The sequence below is a fragment of the Phaenicophaeus curvirostris genome, chromosome 1 (assembly GCF_032191515.1).
Source record: "Phaenicophaeus curvirostris isolate KB17595 chromosome 1, BPBGC_Pcur_1.0, whole genome shotgun sequence".
NCBI lineage: Eukaryota > Metazoa > Chordata > Aves > Cuculiformes > Cuculidae > Phaenicophaeus > Phaenicophaeus curvirostris.
Window position 1 is genome coordinate 36,905,793 of NC_091392.1, and position 22,285 is coordinate 36,928,077.

General features: G+C 38.7%; 1 protein-coding gene across 3 annotated transcripts in view; it reads right to left on the bottom strand.

The window, feature by feature from the left end:
* Nucleotides 1-5,391: 5,391 nt before the first annotated feature.
* The window catches only part of XPOT (exportin for tRNA), a 28,048-nt gene continuing 11,154 nt past the window's right edge, over nucleotides 5,392-22,285 (bottom strand). For 2 of the 3 annotated variants that reach the window (XM_069852827.1, XM_069852818.1), the window contains exons 8-25: nucleotides 21,822-21,990; nucleotides 20,275-20,511; nucleotides 19,913-19,951; nucleotides 17,360-17,422; nucleotides 16,246-16,370; nucleotides 15,107-15,251; nucleotides 14,839-14,958; nucleotides 14,563-14,657; nucleotides 13,720-13,789; nucleotides 13,028-13,266; nucleotides 12,241-12,526; nucleotides 10,429-10,618; nucleotides 9,122-9,238; nucleotides 8,921-9,036; nucleotides 8,160-8,207; nucleotides 7,291-7,362; nucleotides 6,095-6,151; nucleotides 5,392-5,584 (exon numbers count right to left, since the gene is read on the bottom strand). In XM_069852827.1, coding sequence (XP_069708928.1) covers nucleotides 5,558-5,584; nucleotides 6,095-6,151; nucleotides 7,291-7,362; nucleotides 8,160-8,207; nucleotides 8,921-9,036; nucleotides 9,122-9,238; nucleotides 10,429-10,618; nucleotides 12,241-12,526; nucleotides 13,028-13,266; nucleotides 13,720-13,789; nucleotides 14,563-14,657; nucleotides 14,839-14,958; nucleotides 15,107-15,251; nucleotides 16,246-16,370; nucleotides 17,360-17,422; nucleotides 19,913-19,951; nucleotides 20,275-20,511; nucleotides 21,822-21,990 — 2,215 coding nt within the window. In that variant the 3' untranslated portion in view covers nucleotides 5,392-5,557. The remainder of the gene's footprint in view (nucleotides 5,585-6,094; nucleotides 6,152-7,290; nucleotides 7,363-8,159; nucleotides 8,208-8,920; nucleotides 9,037-9,121; nucleotides 9,239-10,428; nucleotides 10,619-12,240; nucleotides 12,527-13,027; nucleotides 13,267-13,719; nucleotides 13,790-14,562; nucleotides 14,658-14,838; nucleotides 14,959-15,106; nucleotides 15,252-16,245; nucleotides 16,371-17,359; nucleotides 17,423-19,912; nucleotides 19,952-20,274; nucleotides 20,512-21,821; nucleotides 21,991-22,285) is intronic. The other variant, XM_069852836.1, reaches the window with a different exon arrangement.

Consider the following 22,285-nt stretch of genomic DNA (forward strand, 5'->3'; position numbering starts at 1 on the left):
CTAAACCATCCCCCTTAGCACCTCGTCCACCCGTGCCTTAAACACCTCCAGGGAAGGTGAATCAACCACCTCCCTGGGCAGCCTGTGCCAGTGCCCAATGACCCTTTCTGTGAAGAATTTTTTCCTAATGTCCAGCCTAAACCTCCCCTGGCGGAGCTTGAGGCCATTCCCTCTTGTCCTGTCCCCTGTCACTTGGGAGAAGAGGCCAGCACCCTCCTCTCCACAACCTCCTTTCAGGTAGTTGTAGAGAAAGCTTATAAGCTCTAACCTTTTTTAAACCCCGCCAGGCCTTGGTATTTTTCATACATTCGTGCTCTTGCTGATTTTTTACTTAAATCAAGTTTCCTGGCTTTTTTATTTTCTTACTGTCCAGTAACGCTGCTGTTCCAATAAATGGTTTGGACAGTTTTTATAAGGAAAAGTATTGATAATTCTATTGCTTGTGTGTAATATAATTTAAACTGGCTGAGAGAGCTGGGGTTGTTTAGCCTGGAGAAGAGGAGGCTGACGGGAGACCTCATTGCTCTCTACAACTACCTGAAAGGAGGTTGTAGAGAGGAGGGTGCTGGCCTCTTCTCCCAAGTGACAGGGGACAGGACAAGAGGGAATGGCCTCAAGCTCCGCCAGGGGAGATTTAGGCTGGACATTAGGAAAAAATTCTTCACAGAAAGGGTCACTGGGCACTGGCAGAGGCTGCCCAGGGAGGTGGTTGATTCACCTTCCCTGGAGGTGTTTAAGGCACGGGTGGACGAGGTGCTGAGGGGCATGGTTTAGCGTTTGATAGGAATGGTTGGACTCGATGATCCGGTGGGTCTCTTCCAACCTGGTGATTCTATGATTCTATGAAACATAATTATAGTTAGAAACAAGTCCAGAAATCTTCCCCTCCCCCCCCGCCGCCAAAATATCCTTTTTTTTTCATTCTTCACATCTCCTTTTTAGAATTACCATCTTCCCAAATGTTAGAAGCCTGCTTTTGTTGAGGAACTGGCAAACAAACTGGCAACCTTTTGTTTACATGTTTTGTTTATTGTTCTTGACTTACCTTTCTTAAGCTTCATCACAAGTCCAAACTTTACTTCTTACAGGTTCAGTTGATACAGGCACTAAGCTTGTTCCAAAAATCTGCTCAGTGAAACTGATAAATGAGCTGGTCCTTCTCAGCAGTTTTAGTGTGCTTAAGGAGTTACAATCTGTTTGCTGCTCTCCTTCACTCTCCTTTCTTGGGCTCCCTGTTGTCTTAATTTAGCAAAATGGCACAATTAATGTTTAGTAACTTCATAGCTACACAGCGATGCTACAACTAAATGGGCCCAATGGCCCAACTACTGCTGTATGGGGCTTGCCCCCGCCAGCACCTGCCCCGACTACAGCTGCTTTCCTTGAACCCACAATAGAATTGTAGAATCATAGGATAGTTTGCGTTGGAAGGGACCTTAAAGATCATATAGTTCCAATCCCCCTGCCAAGGGCAGGGACACCTTCCATCAGATCAGGCTGCCCAAGGCCCCATCCAACCTGGCCTTGAACACCTCCAGGGATGGGGCATCCAACAACTTCCCTGGGCAACCTGTGCCAATGCCTCACCACCCCCATACTGAAGAAAATCCTCCTTATATCTAGTCTAAATCTGCCCCTCTCCAGTTTATACCCATTGCTCCCAGTCCTATCACTATAAGCCTTTGTAAGCAGTCCCTCCCCAGCTTTCCTGTAGCCCCTTCAGGTACTGGAAGGTCACTATAAGGTGTCCTTGGAGCCTTCTCTTCTCCAGGCTGAACAAGCCCAACTCTCTCTGCCTGTCCTTGTATGGGAAGTGCTCCAGCCCTCTGATCATCTTTGTAGCCCTCCTCCAGACCCATCCCACAAGCTCCATATCCTTCTTACGTTGAGGATTCCAGAATCAGACACAATACTCCAGATGAGGTATCCCAAGAACGAAATAGAGGGGCAGAATCGCCTCCATCAACCTGCTGGCCGCGCTTCTTTCAATGCAGCCCAGGACACAGTTGGCCTTCTGGGCTGTGAGCACATATTGCCGGCTCACGTTGAGCTTCTCATCAACCAGCACCTCCAAGTCCTTCTCCACAGGGCTGCTCTCAATCACATCACCCACACCTGTCACCCCACAGTGAGATAGTTCCAGCTGGAAAACGGTGTCTCTCCCCGAAGCTGGGTTGCTCTCTACATAGCTTTTGATTTGTTTTTAATAGCTTTGAAGTTTTTGAAACATTTGAAAATATTTGTTGTGCAGGATCAGGTTTGCACCATAAATTGTCTTGTTATGGAATCAGGCAAGTGCCAATGCTGACAAGAGATGGGATAAAGAGAGATTGCTCCTATGGACAGCAACCAGCTGCTAAAATGTCTTCCCTGCATTGATAAGCCACTCCCTGTGAAAAAACATCCACAACTTCAGCTTGCGTGAAATTCATTGCCTCTATTTCCCACCCAGAAAAGGGCTTGCAGGCCTTAAAGCTTATCTGGTTTTAATGAAGAAAAGGGTCTATCTCTCTGAAAAGGGTGCCTTGTATATTAATCAAAGACTATGTTTCTTTCTTAGACATACTTTACAAGAGGAAATCCTGTTCTGCACAAAAGGAGGAGTTACTGCCATGATGATATTTCAGTTTAGACAAGAGCATTTCAACCAACGCAGGACACTGCAATGGCAACTCACACAGGAAAGCGGCAGGTGGCTGTGCTTGGTGCAGTCTTTAAAGCAGAAGATCATCCATTTTCTGAAGAAGGAAAACGTGATTGTCAACCTCATCTCGAAGTGGAGTGTTCTTATCTATCTCTTATCATTTCCTCCTCTTCTATCCCACAAGCAGAATATTTCGTAATATGTTTAAAAGTATTTGAACACTGCCAGGAGAGTCCAGCTCATGCTCGGAATGTATGTTGCATCACCAGATTTCTCTGTGGAGGTAACAAGTAACATGCACTGCTTTCCCAGTCCAGATTTGAGGGGGGAAAAAAAAGGAAGAAGAGTAGGAATCCATCTCTTCACAGTAAATATGTAGAAACTCAGCAACTGCCTTGATTCTTTGCAAAGATAGTTACTGGGCACTGCATACCCAACACACCTCCCAACTGCAACATAACAGCTGCAGACCTGCAGCCTTTGCACTGCTGAAGGATACTGAGGAAAAACCAACCTGCTAGAAACCAGGATCAGCATTTACATGTTTATCTAAAGCTACAGAAACCAACCCACAGATTCTGTTTTACAGCTGCCTCCCTGCCTGTGTAATCCCCAACAGTACACAATTCGGATTTAACATGGTCAAAGCAGAGGAAAGTAAACAATAATTTTGGATTCTTCAGGATGAACCAAATCAGTTTCTCCAAAGATCCAGACTACCTAGCCATCCACCCTACAGGATACTCTTTCAGTCATGGATAGAAGGGCAGGATACAAATTTATAACACAGCCAGGCCGATGGCTGCCACACACAGCTCGCTCTATGCTCTCACTTTATATCCATTGTCACACGATGCCACTATAGCAGGTGACATGCTTTGAGGGGGAAGCGTTTCTGCCACTTCGATTTCCTGAATAGCTCACTATGGGGTTAAGATGAACACCAGGTTTGGCACAAAAGAAGCTACAGGGGCACAGTGGGGATGAGAAAGGAGGGCAGGCTCTTTTGGCAGAGGCCAGTTTAAAGACTGTTCTCATGAGGGTGGAGTAGTTTGATAATACCTCTCTTTTGCTCTCTTAGGCAAACGACACAGTCTATTATACCAAAAGAATAAAAGCTGCTCCTTTTTTTTTTTCCCCTCCTGCTTTGTAAAAAGCATCAGAAGTGGCAGCACTGCCCTTACTTCAAAAGGCAAGAGTCTAAATCATGCATGAAAACTAACAGTGACTCCATTACTATGACACTGTAATTTAAAACCAAAAAACTTAGCTACAGACAGAAGACTTGATATCATTATTTGCTTCATAATCTGCCTCTGGGAAGCTCCTCCTCTCTGTGTGGTGAAGCTGCAGGGGGAGGAGACCAGGCAGACAGAGAGAAGGTTGACAGCAAACAGCAATTGCTGCTGTGGCCAAGGGGTGCAGCCCCTTGACTGAAGGGAGGGCAGGTGGGAGGTGCAGGAAAGCAGCAGCATATGTGAAATACCACGTCCAAGTGGGAAGGCTTTAGAGCTACAAGGGAAAGTGAAACAGATACTGGACCCAGGGGACCTCTAGCACTGGTATGGGAGCAAAGGGAGGGAAATGGGCTGTGAGAGTAGGAAGTATAAAGAACACCACAAGCACTCAATCTCTGATAAAACGAAGTCACAGGAAGCTTTTGATTAAACATGCAAAAATCAGGAACTAAAATCTTACAGAAGTGACCATCCTATTGAACAGTAGTAAGTTAAGTTCCCTCTACCTTTTTCCCCCTCAGTGAAAAGGGAGGGAACAGCAATGAGTATGCTCCAAACATCACCACACTCTGCTCCTCGCTGCTGTTTCTGATCCATCTCCTCATCGTTTTTCCATTTAAATTGGACGAAGAACCTTGCACCCCACACCATTCTTCTGATTATGCTAAAGGCAAGGCGGCTTTTTGCTATGGACATCAACTCTTGAGGGAAGTATTAAATCCCATGCACGGGAAGACTCCAAGCTTCCTCCTGCCCCTGCAAAATAGCTACGAAAACTGTCACGTCATGGAATTCAGAAAAAAAAAAAAAAAAAGAAACAAACTGACCAACCAATACATTTTGGGACAGAAGTGGAAACACTCTCCTAAAATCTCATTATAGATTATTGATGCTACCCAAACACTGCAGTGAATGCAATTCTTCCTTTCTGCCAGCATCTTCCCCATGCAAGACTGCAATTCAATTTATTATCCATCAGAAAACTCAACTGTAACAGCTAGAAGATTGTTTAAGATTGCTGTAGCTTCTAAAGATTCAACCAAAATGATTCAAAGAGACTTAGCATTTCACTGGATAAAATTTTATTATTTTTTTTATAAAAAAGATAAAACCAGATGCTACTTTTCAATGAAATCATTTATTAAACCAATCTGTTTTGTAGGAGGTATATATATATATTTTATCGTTAAGACAACTTCAATGAAATGCAATGAAATGACTATCTACAAGAATGACTTTGATTGCTTTATTTTCATGTCACCATACATGAACGAATGAATTTGTGTCTTGTGAAAACATTTTACTCAGTATCAAAAATGTACACATTTTGATAACTATGGCTATGGTCTGAGGGGATTTTTACCCTTAATTTCAAAAATAAGTGTCATTCCATCGCTGCATGTGTTACAGCATAAGCTTAAATCATCCTATACATAAAAGTTTGTGTAGGTGTACAGATGTTTTGTGTTGTCACATACCTTCATGTTTGAGACAGGTGGGGGATATGCATTTCTCTTTTTTTTGGAAAAGGGTTAAAATATGTACTGATGTGAGCACAAAGCAACATTTCTTAAAAACAAAACAAGTTTGAATGGCACAATAGTTAGCGTTTTTATAAATTAACAACCAGAGTTCTGAGTTATGGAAACAGGTACATGAGATTCCAGTGCTTTCCTTAGGGCTTTGCTCTCTGGAAGAATACCTGTTAAAAGTTTATTTAAAAAAAAAATTTAAAAACCCACATTTTAAGACAAAAGTAAATATAACACACAGTTGTGGTGTAAGATAATAAGTCTGACAGAGCTCATTTTCATGTTTAACGTATTGATTATGACAATACATTCAAGGATGTAACTTGTGCTATTTGATTACACTCACACCCTCAAAAAGGAAGCATTCTGACATCCTCTACAATTATAGCATCATTCTTTTTCTATTTTAACTGTTAAACATAAGGTAACAAGAATATCAAGCTATTGAGGAGACAGGAAGGTACTGAGGATACCTGACAATTCTACAGATACAGGGTGGTGGTAGCTGTTTGTTCCTTTTTTTTTTTCCAAATAACTGCTTTTGCTACTTGGAGATTCCCTATAGCTAAAAACTGTTAAATAATTCAATAACTCAATTTTACTTCAGGTCACTGACATGACTGAATTGTGGGACAAAGTTTAAATGGAATTAAAAGCTAATGAAAGGAAAAAACCTTTACCTTTAAGTAATTTTTAAAAACTTTAGCATCAGGCTGCTGAAGCGCTTGACAGAATTCCTGTAAGAGAGAATAAAATAAATACTAAATATATAAATGAAACAACAAGACAACCTGAGATATGTTCAGAGCATAAATAATACCTTGCACGTAAAGGTGTTAATATTAGCTTGCATTTTCCCTAATGTGCAGCCAAAGAAAAGGGTGTTACAGACAAAAAATGTAATAGTCTATGTCAGGCCAAGTGCATTCTGGGGTGAAAAATACAGGATATTACATTCACTTTTAGCTGAATAGACAGAAATAGCACTATCTATGAGGACTGCCATCAAGACTAAATGTTCAGCTTTTCCAGTAACTTCTGGTGGCTTTAAAATGAATGCTTCAGAAGACCATTTTGCTTAAGAGGTATTATGTACGCACTAAGGGACTCAAGATTACAGCAGAACACATCCATCACTTGAGAAAGTTATAATCTCAGATCAGAAAACGCTGGGGCACCAGGAAGAGATAGTACTTCATCCTTCCATATATTTAAACTGTAGAATTTCTAAGTGGCATTAAGTGCTGTGTTAGGAGACATAGCAAACTCAATCACTACGTTATCCAAATCAGTTGCAATTAGAATTATGTTGTTAGTGTTCATTTAACAATTTCTTCATGGTAATGCTTGTGTTGAGACAATGGTCAGGCGTGAAGTTTCACTTTTGAGAACCCTCTTACACCAATCCAAAACACGCACACAAAACCCACACGCTTAACCTTGTGCATAATTTTTGACAGTAGAACCAGTGCTGTGGCTTAGGCTTCTGTAGCACTGCATACAGCCTTTATTGTCACACATTCTACACATTCAAGATACTTAATCTTACTTTTGAGTTATTATTCCAAATATTCTGATACTTTTTCCTCAAGTTAAAATCTGAATTAAGCAGGACGATGGCCTAGACAGACACATGTGCTGGACTTATTTTCTACAAGGTACTCCTGCAGTAACTTCACTCCATACATTAAAGTAATCCTGTTCTGACATACAACAGAATATCATCCTATTCTAAATATAATGCTAGTGATATGCAGTATTAGAATATGATTTATTGAAGGATGGTAGGACATTAACTTTGTCAGTATTCATTTTGTTCCCATTTAACATTTATGATTGATGAGAGTTTTCCAAACGTTCTCTTCAGAATTCCTACCTGAATTATCTCTGGAGCTACTTGCAACGAAGGCAAATACTCTTGCTGAAGATACTGAATGCACTCAGGACCCTAAATAAAAGCAGCACAAGATTTTTTTTAAGTATATATTCGTACAAATGGGAAGTCATAGGTCTATACTGTATGGTATACGAGTGAAAACAGGCAGTCTCCATACTATTTTACAGAGAAGTTACGCATATCAAACATCAAATGCTCATGTTATTCTCAGCAGTTTCTCAACCTCAGCATTAGGGATTTTACTGCAACTCAGTATCCTTTGTAACAAAGCACAAGAATGCACTGAGAATTGCATTGAATTAAGAACTGTGATAACAGCCACTTTGTGACGTGTCAACTGTAAGAGTCAGTTAAGGAAGAAGGCAGCCCTGATTTCACTGACAAATGAAAGGAAAAAAAACCCAAGCAACCTTGCAATTAGTACCTGCCAGTTGCGTTACCATACTACTCCCACTGCAAAATTTAGTAGCCAAATACCCCAGAACATAGTGTTCTCTTCTTATAGCATTGCCTGTGTATTTGCGGTGAACTGAACAGTGATAATAGAACTTCCAGACTTCTGAGAGAAGCAGACAGACGTGTCTGTTCTGGTTAACACATTGGGTTTTGTTTTCTTTATCTGCATTTATCAGATATCTCTCATCACTGGGTGGATTACAGCACACTGGCAGTATAAAAACACGACCTAAAACATCCGTCAGGGGAAAGTGAATCAACTTTATTAATCCACACAAAGTTACCCTAGAATTAGAATGCTGTATACAATTCACATGAGTGAAAACTACTTCAGAGAACTTCCCTCTATTTCTAACAAGAAGTTATTAAAAGTCAAGTATTATAAACCTTACCCTTTTGAGATGAATTGTTTTTAACGTCACTGCACATTCTGATAAAGCCTGCAACGTAACATAACATTACTACTCAGTTAGTCTGTTGATTCAGTATTTAAGGCCAAATAACCTAATGAGGCCCAAAACAAGTGCTAGATCATGCCACAATTCCCTCATTTTCCCCTCACACAACACTAACCAAGCCTCAACCTTCCAATTTTGTTTTCACTCTAACCAGAAAAATTTCCATTACAGCTGAAATCAAACTGAACAGCAGTCGGTGAATCCACTTTCACTGAACATCAGTGAGTAAGTAATACAAGCGAACATTAAAAACTCAGATCTGTGATTCTCTAGCTTGATTTTGAGCACAGGTGAACTACAGAATACAGTACCACTGTATTCAATAATTAAATCACAGAATCATAGAATGGTTTGGGTTGGAAGGGATCTTAAAGCCGACCCAGTCCAACTCCCTGCCACGGGCAGGGACACCTCCCACCAGACCAGGCTGCCCAAGGCCCCATCCAACCTGGCCTTGAACACCTCCAGGGATGGGGCATCCAAAACTTCCCTGGGCAACCTATGCCAGTGCCTCATCGCTCTCATCATGAAGTTTCTTCCTAATGTCTAATCTAAATCTTCCCAGTACCTCAATAAAACCATAAAGGATTTCCTTTCTATTATGACAATCTTTGATACCACACAGTCACTGTAAGTTTCATAGCGTGAATCTGCCCCACAAGGAGGAAAGCAAAAAACCCATCCATGATACACACCAATACTGTCTGGGCATCTGCCAAGTCAAACGTTTGCTTCAAAGGTGCTAAGAAACATGCAGGAACAATGTGCTTGTAGACAAAGTCTGCAAAACCTACTGGTCCATCTTTACCTCCTGAAAAGAAGAATAACATTCCATATTCTATTATTGCTTCATGGTTAGTAGCAGCTGCGTAAGAATTATGGAAAGACGGTCTTACCCCAAAGCTCCACCAACTTCGAAAGAATAATAAAGCAAGTCTTCTGTGCAATAGGATCTGGGTAATCCACTGCTCCTTGAATGACAGTGAACAACACACGCTCCACATTCTCTGCACCTTAAGCACAATAAAATGAGCACATCATTTCAACTTGCAGCCTAAAGTTTTTCTTTACTCTTAAACTAGTTTCTATAAATACTGACCTGGAAGACATGCTTCAACTTCAAAATAGCTCTTTTTTGCACAAATCTCAAATATTTTTGGGAAGTTTACCCTACGATGCAAGACAACTCTTATTTAGGTTATAATTGTTTATTTTTTATTTTATTTTTAAGTTTGGGGGTTTTAATTGCTCTTCTGGCCTTTGATACACACAAAGGCGAGGGGGGTACACTTTGACTTGCTTCCAAATACAAGTTTTCTCCTCTCTACCCAAACCTGGTAGAGTTAATTAAAACTCAGCAGCAGCAAAGTAGTTTGCTTATCTTCCAATATATGGGAAGATGTTTTAAATCACACTTCAAATTTCTGTGCTACATCTGTGCTTACCTCTGATTCCTTTAAAAATGTCTTGGCCCATCACAGCTACCAAGTGCCTCTTTCAAGAAAGCTCTCACTACTTCTTAATGCCACCCTTTCCTTTACCGCAGTTATAACTGTCATTTTAGGATGGCAGGAGGGAAGTCTGAGCTCCACCTATCAGGTGAGTCACTTTAAAGCTTCTCAAGACCTTTGCCATTTTGATGGAATATAAACAGAAAGAATTACTTAAAGAATCAAGCAACTGGATGTTCCTGCTATGAAAAGCACTAATTTGCATTCAGCCACCAAGGTTGCGGAAACTACATTTGATAACTACATCTAAATGTCATATGATGCCTCGTACCACAGATAACAAGATCAGGTGACGGTAACGAAGTTACAAAAGTTATAGACAGGTCCTTCAGAACACGAACAATGAATACTGGCAGCTGTGAGTGGTCTTGAACAGTTTGAACATTGCTATATATTGTTGTTTATTGCACGATCTCCAATTCATCGAACACAATGCATGGGGCTTATTATACACCATTCTGTTCCTTATAGACACAGTGATCACACACAAGTTGAAAAGATCAATAGGAGGAATATGCCTATTACAGCTGGATTTCACAAACCTAAAATCTTGTGCAACAGGGAAGTTGAAAGTCCATTCTACCTTATCACAGTTAATAGTACTTGGACTGGCAAAAGGCTAATGATTTTATTACACAAAACTTAAATGAGAATAAAAACAGCACCACCTTGTGAGAAACTGAACCACTTACCTTGATTAGCTATGACTTCACTCATTCCACTGCCAGTTACTGTCTGCAAAAAAGCAAAGTAACTCCTCCGTAACATTTGTTTTTCTAAAGCAGCTGACTGGTCATTTTCTTCTGCTGGAAGGAGCAACACCTCAAATATAGCATGGAGTAGTGGCATAAACATCTGTTGCAGAAAAGGTGAAACCTGTGTCTGTGGAGATTAGAAGAAGGTATCAAAGCAGGAACAGAAGCTTTTTCAGGATTTCAAATCTTTCTTTTCAGACAGACCTTATTTCAAATTCCTTGAAGTGTCCAGGGGCCCTATTGTAAAGTTAATGTAGTTAGAGATCTTAAAACTGACAGCTGGCCACCTTTTCTAGCCCTTGACTGATTAATGAAAACAGTTTTCCTGAGCTGAAATACTATTGGCATTACAGAACAATCCCGTCATTTATGTTACACTTGCAGTGAGAAATATATTTAAGGGCACTAAATTAGTTGAACGCTTACTAACTGAAAAAACTGAAGGTGTGTGCTATTCAGCCACAGCATAGAGTTCCATGAAGAGGCAACTCATGTTCATTTCTTAATGCTTAAGCAAGTACAATAAAGAGAAGATGAAACATAAAACCTTGGAAGTATTCAAGGTGAAGACTACTGAAGCTAGGATCTTTATTTTAACATGTAATAAGAACATCACAGCATCATACAAAGTTAAAACAATGCACATGAACACAGTATTTGTCCAGTCTTGATGTCTTGATCCTGTGACATTAAAAACAGCCTGTGTAAGGTAGAAAAAGTAATTATCCACTGTTATTTGAGTTGCTTTTAGCATAACTTCAAAATAGAATGAGAGTAACAAGAGTCTTCCTCCCTAACCTCTGAAACAATTGATTTTTGAAAATTACTTCTCTCTGCTCTGCAGATGGGATATTCCAAACAGAGATCCACATGCTAGAGTCACACAGGCATAATTACGGCTTTGTTTAATGGCTCACAAAACGCACTCCACTTCTAGCGATTTTACTTTTGCGTTATGCTGAAAAGTCTTATTTAAGCCTATTTAAAAGTCATCTTAACCTTCTCATACAGCAATGAATTTCCCATCCCATTCACAACAACACAATATTCTTGTGGCAGCTTCAGGGAATGAACCACAAGTAACAGGCTAGCAGCTTCATATATTTCACTGACTTGGCATCTGCACTGTTTGAAACTGTGAAGCTGTCAAAGGCTACACTTCAAGAACCTTTGCTAGATCACCAGTCCCACTGTTACTTCATACATATCTCATGCCTACACTTCAAATTTTCCATATTTGTCAATCTATTTTTGAATAACAATGCACTGAACCTCAGCGTATGCTTTGACGCAGCATCACTACATCGAGATTTTGCAAGTTAATATTCCTCCCAATACACGCATCTGGTATTTCTCTACCTCCTGGAAATCCCATTATAAGAAATGAGAAAATGTACTTCAGAGCTTGCATAGTTTGTAATATTAGCTTAACGCTTTGCCGAGGAGTGTGAAGTTAACTGTGTCCCAAAAAAGTTATTTTGTGCTGCAGGGAGTATTTTATTTTAAAATATGATTTTTAAAATAAAATAAAACTTGGAAGCAACATAAAATTCTGAGACATATCAATGAAAAACACTAACCACTGTGAGTCCGGCGACAAACAACCGTGGTTGAAGATTTTCTCAGAAGCAGCCTTTAAAATATACTTATTTATTAATTATGAGATAACGGTTCTTGCATATCACAATTTTTCTGGAACCAGAAAAGAGGCAATACCAGCAGCCATGAAAAGCTTATGCAATATCATACCTTGAACTTAGCTGTTATTTGATTTATAAGAGGAATGAATTCTTGAAGATCTTTTGCTTCACAATCTTTCAGCATGTGTTCAGAGGCAGAAGGAATGAATGGAAGAACTTCTTCCTCTAAGCAAATAATCATGCGGTGAAGGAAAGTGCGGACGCCACTTCTCAGAACTTCCTTTTGTAATGGACAACTGAGAGCTGGCAAAAATGTTTGTAAGCAGTCCAGATAAACCTCTGAGCAGCCACATTGTTTTACAGTTTGCTTATTGCTGAAAGCCTTGCTGGTTCGGCTGTAAAAGCAATACACCAAGTTTTATATAAGCTCACGTTCCATTACAACAAACAAGCAGTAACACCAAGAACAACATATACTTTAAAATCCATGCATTAAACTAGAATATAACCTTTCATGAAATGGGAGCCAAACACTGGAAGTAAACAGAATTCTTTGATATGAAGTAGCTAAACTTCAGCAGCTTTTTTGAGAATGACATTCTATCAATTTACAAACAATCTATGAGTAGAATAGCCCCATTACAGTGCTCTGAGGAATGCAAAAAGAAGATGGTTTGTTACAAACTTGCTCAACATTCTCTCTATCTACATCCACAGCAGCTTTTTTTAAGGGGACTTCACTCACTTTCTCCGCTGCCGTAAGAAATTCTACAGCTACTGATGATTTTCTAGGTCAATAAAGCACAGGTAGAAACTCAGCCCCTCCTCCCAACAAGTCCTTCATATTTGCCTTTTACTCAAACCCAAACCAGACACAGTCATCGTGCTGTACCTACCTAGCAAACCCAACGGCATGATTGAGGCAGTCAGCCAGTGCCATCTGTCTGTCCTCATCTTGAGCCATCATCAGCTTTTCTAACAATACTTTGAACTTCTCCATCAGTGGAGTCAACAAATTCCTCATTAGAGCTTGTTTTCTTTCTGCAGAGTATTCACTGTTAACTATTAATACTCCAGCTGTTTCATAAATGAAAAGTTGATCATCACTGCTTAACAAGGCCTGGTAACCATTTTCCTAAAATGGGAGATAACAGGCATAATTCACTAATGTTCTTTATCAAAGCTGTCTTCTCCAAGTTTAAAGATACTACACTTTCTTCAATCATGCCTAAGTAATCTCTAAAGTACATTTACAATAATTTTATTCTCTTCCTACCTAAGCAGAAGTGTCAAGTACATAAACAAAAAAAAGAAAACCAAAACATAGCTGAGGGAACAACTATTTTATACAATCCAGACAGGTAACCTTATATATACACTTATGTCTAGCCTACACTCCCATAAATCCGGAAGATTATTAATTAGTTACAAATGCACGCATGCAAGTGATCTCACACCGAAAAAAAAGCAAGACAGTTATTTGCATTTAAGTGTTTGCATGCTAAGCTTACAATTCAGTAAGTACTTGGGCACAGTGATGAATAAATGCAAGCCTTATTTATTACAAGGACCTGCTGTAAATACTCACAGGAGGGGAAAGTTCCAGTAGGTCTTGTATTCTATTCAGAACATCTTCAATAAAGGGATTCATTTGCTTACTGAAGTAAAACACAAGTACATAACACTATTTAGAAGTGTATGCATTTTTATGAGTTTCCTAGTATTTTATTTAAGCTGTAAAGCTAAGACACTAAACCAATTTCTCAATCTAGAGTTTTCCTTTAAATATCAAAGTACTGTTGTAGAAAAATCCATCTGATGGATTCAGTGCTAGCGGCAGGCCAAATAGGCGCAGTGTGAAATAAACCTTTCCCTCTTCCTTTTTTTTTTTTAAACACGCACGAATAATCTCACTCATCTGAGCAAAATATTTTTATTAACAGTTAAAAATCAGGATCCTTCTGAAATCTGAACCATCGGGATGACTCTACATTATACACATGACCGCGAAATAAGACAGGCAGGACTGTTTGAAGAGCTCTAATACACTGAGCAGGCTTCATCAGTATAAATTCTGTAAACATGCAGAATTAGGTCAGGGAAGAGTTACTCTTGGGAGTCTCCAGAACCTCTCACTCAGCTCTTCTCACTGAGAAGGAGGACAAGAGACATTTACATCATTAATCAGTTTTGACATCTAATCAAAATAATCTAAGAATATGTATTCAAGTTTTTTGTTCCGTGATGAATTTTTTCACTGCTACCTTAGTATTATGTAACAGGAAAACCCTGCTAGAGTATTGGTTTGATCTACTGCTTCATTGCAGTCCATTTGAAGCCCAGCCTGTTTCAATGACAACTGTTTTGTACAGAAGGTTTATGTATGGTGATTTCAGTGCAATTTGGATACACTTCTAACAGCTTTACTCACTTAAGAGACTTGACAAATCTGGAAAAGAGGTAAGCTGTTCGACTTCGTACTTTGGGACTTGTGTGGCGAAGACCACGATGATCTAAAAACGCCATCTGCAATCAAGAGAGTATCTCAGTCTCAGAATCCCTGAACAAGGAGGGTAGGGAAGCTAATCACCTAAAAATATACAAACCCCAGCTTCTTTGGTGACCTTCAGAAAACAAGAAAATTTCTGAAGTCTATAGAAATTATCTAGTGTTATTTAGTTGAAAACGTAAACGAGATAAAACTTACTAGAACAGTTGGAATGTGCTGAGGTTCAACAGCAAAGAATTTTTCATATCTAACCACTGTTTCAAAGAATTCCAGGGTCACTGATGTATGTTGATAGGCACTAACACCAGAAGTCACCAGCTACAAATAAAAGCATCACCAAGTTAGTACTTAGTTTTTCTTAACACCAAACTACAATGTAGGTAACATGTTAGGAATTAAGATGAGCCCTTTGAACTAGAACATTCCAGACTTAGTATTTAAGAGCTCCCACAACACACATACTCACTGTTCTCATCATGTCTTGTAAAGCCGTAGCTTTTGTAACATCACCAGAGAAATGAGCACCATGAGATACTGGAAGAGCCTCAGCCAACATATACAGGAGCCTTATTGCTACTTCTACTTCCATAAATCGCGTAGTCTGCCAATTCCTAGAGAAAGAGTATAAAGATCACGTTGGCCTGTAGCAGCTTATGAAATGAGTTCAGTTCTACCATGTTAGTCTTTTCTTTTAAGCCTTCTTCAGGTGCACAGCATAAAGAGAGCAGATTTAAAATAAGAAAAACACTGTAAGACCTGAGCAGCATTTCAGGATGGTTCTGGATGACTTTATTGACCAATGCAGCACTTCTCCATTAGAGCACTACCAATTTTCTTTTACCAGTTTCAACTCAAAAGCTACAGATTTCTTGAAATGCTTATTTAGGTAGAAAACCACCTACCATGACACATGGACAAGCCACTCAGCTTCACTTTAAAAGAGGGCTCACTGAAGAGCAAGGTACAAGGAAGCCCCAACAATACTAGAGTCCTATTTGGATCCATACAACAGCCCTCCTTGTCAGGCAACTAGTAATGACGTTTGTTTATTTCTATGCACTGTTTCCAGGAAAATAAATTTCACTTATGTTTCTTTTCCCTATCCAACCTTGGTTATCTTACAGAAATAATACATAATTCTTCCCATCCCTGGAAGTGCTCAAGGCCAGGTTGGATGGGGCCCTTGGCAGCCTGATGTAGTGGGAGGTGTCCCTGAATTTGATGATCTTTAAGGTCCCCTCCAACTCAAACAATTCTATGGTTCTATAAAACTACTTGCCACATATTACAAACATTTCCTTGAGGTGTAAAGTGAACACTTGTCCAAATGACTGTTGCTGTGTGGGTAGTGACAAAGATCAAGAAACATCTCCAGGACAAAAAAAACAATAGCTGCCATTTACAGTTACAAAAAAAAGGGTTTTTTTTCTAAAGAGATGAGTAAAAGATTATACAAAGTCATATTTATCACGAGGTTGTAACAAGCTCATTCTATCAACTGGCTCCGACTTGCTACAACACACTTCTGTTCATTACAAATTCTGACAGCTACAAAAGGTAAAATAGCAAAGGGCATCCTGTATGCAAGTTAAAACCCCAACTTACTGAAGTGTAGTGTTAAAAACTCTGCGGACAGACGCCAACAGTAACTCTGGTGAGACCTGAGCAAGTCTGTCTAGCAAGAGTTTCAACTGTTTCCTGTACTCCACAAACATTGCTTCATCTTCACCCTACAAAACAAACACATGCCAATGAAACCCATATTTTCATGTTTAAATTCATCTACAACTGTTTTAGACAATTATAACTAAAGCAAAATCGTGTATGTTCAAGACCAGTATACCACACTCAGAGCATTCACTAATGCCCATCCTACGGTCTTGTAACGTAACAGCAAGCTCCTTTTTTGGCCGGTTGTAGTGTGTTGAGATCCACTGAATTCAGTCCAGAAACATAGTAAAAAGGCTTCCCAAGCTGATAACTAGCCAAAAGTACAGGACAGAAAATGCTCTTGGCAAAGCCTTATTGACCCAATTTCTGAAGACTGACTCACTTCTCAAAGATGTTCTTTCTCACCATCCTGCTTAGTTTTAGAATTAAACTGACAGAAAAACGTGTGATCAACTTCATGCAGTTTAAGTTAACCTTTTTAAGGCTTCAGCTCTTTGAGCAGCCTGAAGCAAAAGGTAAGCCTAACATTTTCAGTCATTATTATTGCTGGCTGACAGAGATATAAGCATGGGAGAAAAGCGAAATCAAAGACCTTCCCCCTCCTTTAGCTTATTTGTGCAGGTTTGATCATCAGAAGTAGGTCAAGCAGCATCTCTTAAAGTTTAATCATACAATGTTTCTCAAATATTTTTGCAAGACAGAAGTGACGTGCAGAAACACACAAACTCATGCTCAACAAGCCAGCACAACAATAAGTTTAGCTAACAGCACAGCTGTATTTGCCTAGGAATAGTTCTGCACAAATACAGTCAGAAATATTCTCTTAACTGTACTGGCCTAGATATCCCTTCACTATGTTTTATCCTAGGCAGACATGCCCAGAGGTTAAAAAAAGCTTTTCACATAGGAAAAAAATTCAGCCAGCAAATCTTTGCTTCCTACATTCAAATTCTCAGTCTACAAAAAACCAGGGATTTTAAAAGCATGAGCTAGTTTCACTACATGTAATTTAAACTGCATTTGTCTGTTTATCCACATAACAGAATACCTCATTTTCAAAGTTATATTCTTCGTCATATGTCAGCTTCTTCATAACAGCCAACATGATTGCCTAAAACAAAAACAGAACAGCAAGTGGAAAAGCAGGCAAGTAATAAGAAGCAACAGTTAAAATCCTACAGAAAAAGGAAACGTTAAAAGCAACATTTACAAATATTTTAAATCCCATTCAAACTATTTTTAGAGGTTTATCAGAAGTAACAACCCAAGTTAAAACAGATGAATTGTATCCAAACAATACACAGGAGCTACTCCAGATACACAGCACAGATGACTTGGAGCTCTAAGCTTCTGACAGTATTATTTGACTGTTTCCCTGCTTGTCATCTCTGCTGTTCAGCTCACACTGAAAACAACAATTAAGGTGACTGACCTAGGCAGAAGAAGCTAAACAGGTTGTCCAAGATCCTATTTTAAAGGGGCAGGTCAGCTTAGCCATAACATTAACTTCGCTAGTAGTTCAACATCCTTGAAAGGGTTTTTCTGGGACAGGTTAACAAGCTGAATTGGTTCAGAAAAGAATCCAAGGGTAAGAGCCAGGATCAGTAAACAAGGGTAAGAAAAGCAAAGCCTTCCCTTTTCAGCACAAGTAAGATGTTACATCAGTTAAAGCACTGATGTGCGATTTCACCTAACCAGGGACAAAGACTTGATCACATCTCTTCTGAAGTCTCAAACTATAAATGTATCACTTTGATTTATGAAATTATTAGTTCAGTTTTTTAGAACTCTGATTTAACGTTTAAAGTATGTGGAATATTCAATTCCACGCTTTCCAGGATGGACAGAAATTATACTGACACACAGCTAAAACAAGTGTTTAAAAATAGATTATATTTTAATTTTCACTTCAGTTTAACAGTTTGTTCTGGGGAATCTACAAAAAAAAAAATTAATTTTAAGTGTAAAACTTGTTCTTTAAGAGCAAAATGGACCAACGATTAAACTTAGGTTACTGAGATGTAATTCACAAATACTTGCAATACTCTGAGGAAGAACATGGTCAAAGAGCAAGAATATGACCAGACTTTCAATTGACACCATGCGTCAGCATCATCTGTGAGAAGTCTCTGCTTCTCTGTAAGAAGCGATATTAAAGAACTAGAATAATTGCAACACATCAATGCAAAGAGCTAGGAGCAAGAAATGCTTAGGAATATCTGCCATTTTTAGACCCAAAAACGTGATCCTTCTGATGAGAAAAAGCTTTAGGACTTCAAAGTCACAATAAACAAGGTCCTCTATTTTCCTGTTCAAATAATGAACAAGTTGAAAGAGAGAATTTCTAACGTGCCACATTTTAAAAGAATGCTGCTAAGCACACAACATAATCTTATTGTTTTCTTGCTTAAGCTTTTATACTCTTTCCAAATACTTTCTTATTATGAGTTGAATGAAAGAACTAAAAATTGGTATGATCACTTCTTGGTTTAAGGCAAACCCTCAAGTGCTCAGCAAAAGTAAGAAATAATTACAACATTAAGTTCTTCAGTATGAAAGTAAGTTTAACAAAACAGACGTACACACACTAACAAATTCAACTTTTAAGCATCTTAAGTGCACTGCAGTAGTAACTTGTTTTGATCCAGTTATAAGCATAAAAGAGACATAGTAACAAAAATAAAGATTCAATGATGTTAAACTTCTCTTATTGTGTTACATCAACCAATGTAAACAAATACTAGATAAAAGCACATCAAGTTAATCTGACCACAGTCTGCCAAATGCAACTTTTCATGTTAGAACAGGTAGCGAATTCAGGTTTCTTCGTAAAGGCAAAGGAATCACAGCTGCCTGCCTTATCAGCTTACAAAATACCTACACCAATCTAACCAGCTCAACATCTAAATTAGTACATCTGCACTCATGCAGAAGGGTCAGGGGAAAAGAAATTTAAAAAGGACTGTGCAAAAAAACCCCCGATTTTATTACCTCCAAAAGTGGATGTAAACCTTCAATGCTTTATATATAAACAAGATTATGTATAAACTCAAGCGTATAAATCTAAGCTTAATGTAAAGCTTAACATAACTGCTCATTTTAGATACAGCTGTTACTAAAGAAGCTGCAATTCAAATACAAGTTCAGCTTACAGAATTATCAAGGGTTTAATTTTATGACAAACCTTTCCAAATTTTTTTCCAATACTTTGGCATTAGGGCAGATTTTAGTAAAAATACAAGGCTTCAGGAAAAAAAAACCCAAACTCCTCTCTATCTTGATTTAAGAACATTATCAACAGCACGGACTGTACAGGAGCTTACCAACATACACTTAGGGGCTGCTTGAGAAGATCAGCTGTTAAGCCAGCTTTCACTTTCATACACGATTCAATATAGGTTTATTATTTTAAGAAACAGCTGTAGTTACAGAGCAGAAGATGGAATGTACTGATGTTACTTTTTAAGTCTTCCCTTTTAATTATTGTCACATGGATATTTTAAGGCACACAAATAAAACATGCTTTGTTTCAGCAAAATCAAAGATTTTGATCCAATGTGTTCTTGAAAAAAAGAACCTCTAGCAAAAAGAAAATACTTACCTCAACATTAGCTTTTTGTTGGTCTGAAAGTGCAGAAAGCTGTAAAATAAATTGCAAGTGTTAGGCTTTGAGTAGTAACTCCTTTATTACTGTCTAGCAGGAAAATACAGGTTTGCTTTAACAGCTACGTGATCTGCAAAGCCTTCTTTACACTTAATGCAAGATTTAACCTAATTCCTTCGTATTTCTAAACAACACTCAAACCAGCTTGACAACAGCCATTAAAGATACTGAATGCTAATTAGTCCAAAAACCTTTTTGCAAGTCAACTCGCACATATTAAAAAATGCCTACGTTCCCAAAATATCAAACTAAATCATATGTCAAAAATCGATGTTAAAATTGAAGCCAGACATATTTACTTGTTTCAAGATGTGAAGGTAGTCGTAACAAAAACCAATGATATTAGATGAGATGTCATCATCTTCGTGAATTAGCAGTTGCAACATTAGGGCCACTTTTGCTTCAATTGCTTGCAGAGTGTCTTGAGCACTTTTCATATCACCATTTTTTATCAGTTTAGTCCAGCTAGCTATTAACGCTTGCCCCATCCCATTGACCAGTTTAGAAAATCTGGCCAGAAAATCCACATCATCTTCCTGCAAGAAAAGATAATAGAGTATAAGAATGCTAGCAGAGCTCACCTTTAAATGGCACGAACTTACAGACTGTACTTCCCATGCCTAGTACACAGAAGTAGTAAAACCAACATTTGTCTCCTAGACGGAAAGTACAATTGTTTGGTTCATTTTTCCCAGATAATGGAGAGAGAAAAGTTATAGCAATACCAGCTTTGGCAGTCCTCAATTACACAACAGTAGCTTGCTTCACCTCTTCAGATTAGACTGTTTCTCTTTTAACTTTACAGCAAGAAGCAGGTTCAAAATAAAAGCAGAAGCACATACCTAATTTTTAGGCTGTATAAGAGGAAAATCTTTTTATGGGAAACCTTCAAAGAATTAACAGCTGTAGCTCACTTCAGAAATACTGATAACGAGTAACTTTCAGTACTGCCTGTAAGAGTGAGTTAATATTAAATATTTATGGCCTGCTTTTGCAGAAATACATTGATCAGAATTGAGAAGTCCCCCTAGACCTGTCACCCCAAACAGATGCTTTGCTCCCTGCCATAACTGTACAAAAGCAGAAAAATAACAAGTCTTCCTCAGAGAGACTCAGGTAAGATTTTTAGAGGAACACCTCCTGAGTTAATGAACGCACATTTTCTGCATCTAGAAGGAATACAAATTTGACAAAGGCTTCAAAATGAAGAGACAATTGTCTCACAGTCTAAGAATTACAGCTTCTGAGGGACTGGTTCCACTTTCTCCATGGCAGGTAGCTAACAGCTGCTCCTTAACACTGCAACTGCCAAGGAATGTGTTTTTGGTTAGTAAGTATATTTTTCTGGCTTATAGATAAGCATTTCAAACCTCGTGTGTGATGGTGCAGGCGTGCAGAACAGCACATGTGCTTTCAAGAAAGGTCTTCCCCCTACCTAAGCAGGCACAGCTGATCTAATGTCTCACCCTGAAAAACTCTACCGTGGCTACAATACCTACTAGGGAATCATTCAAAGAGAAGATCCATGGCAACAATAAAACAGAAGCAGGAAGCACAAAATCCTTTAGGGGAGGAACAGAAGAGATACATAATATCACGAATACCAGAATGAAAACCTCCTGCTAAGGACCAACAAATTGCAATGTGTTTTAAATGAATAAGGAGTATTAACAAGTTGTTATTTAAGTATGAGGAAAAATGTAAAAAGTGTTAAGCTTTGATGCAGAAGCACAACTAATTCTCCCTAATCTGTGGGCTGAGTTTTATAGTTTTCTGTACATTTGCTTATTTAAGAACTGACGGCAACCTGTGAGTCATTCCCACTGTTAAAAATCAATATACAAACCTGATCAATACTGAAGAGGCCAGCAGACTGCAATACCTGACATAAAGATTCAACCAATTTTGTTTTATCAATTGGGTCCATTCCCTTATTTACAATTTCAAACAAACAATCACAGGCTTCTTCCCGGAGAACTTCCACAGACATATGACCCAGCAGCATATTTATAAACCTTCAGAGAAAAAAAGTTATTTTTATATGTACACAGTAGCATCATACAGCAGCATTATATTGTTTGTGTGCACATTTACAATGGTTTCTTTTTGTAAGACAGTTTTAAAGTCCATTGTACTGACTAAACCCAGCACTTTGTACAGTTTAAGGAGAGCCCAGCAAATTCTATAGGGTTCATTTTGGCCATTGTATCAGTTTGGATTGCCAACTCAGTCACTCTACTGAAAAAAAAAAACCAAACAAAACAAACCCCAAAGATTTATATAGAATTAGACTCCTTTCTCAAAGATGAC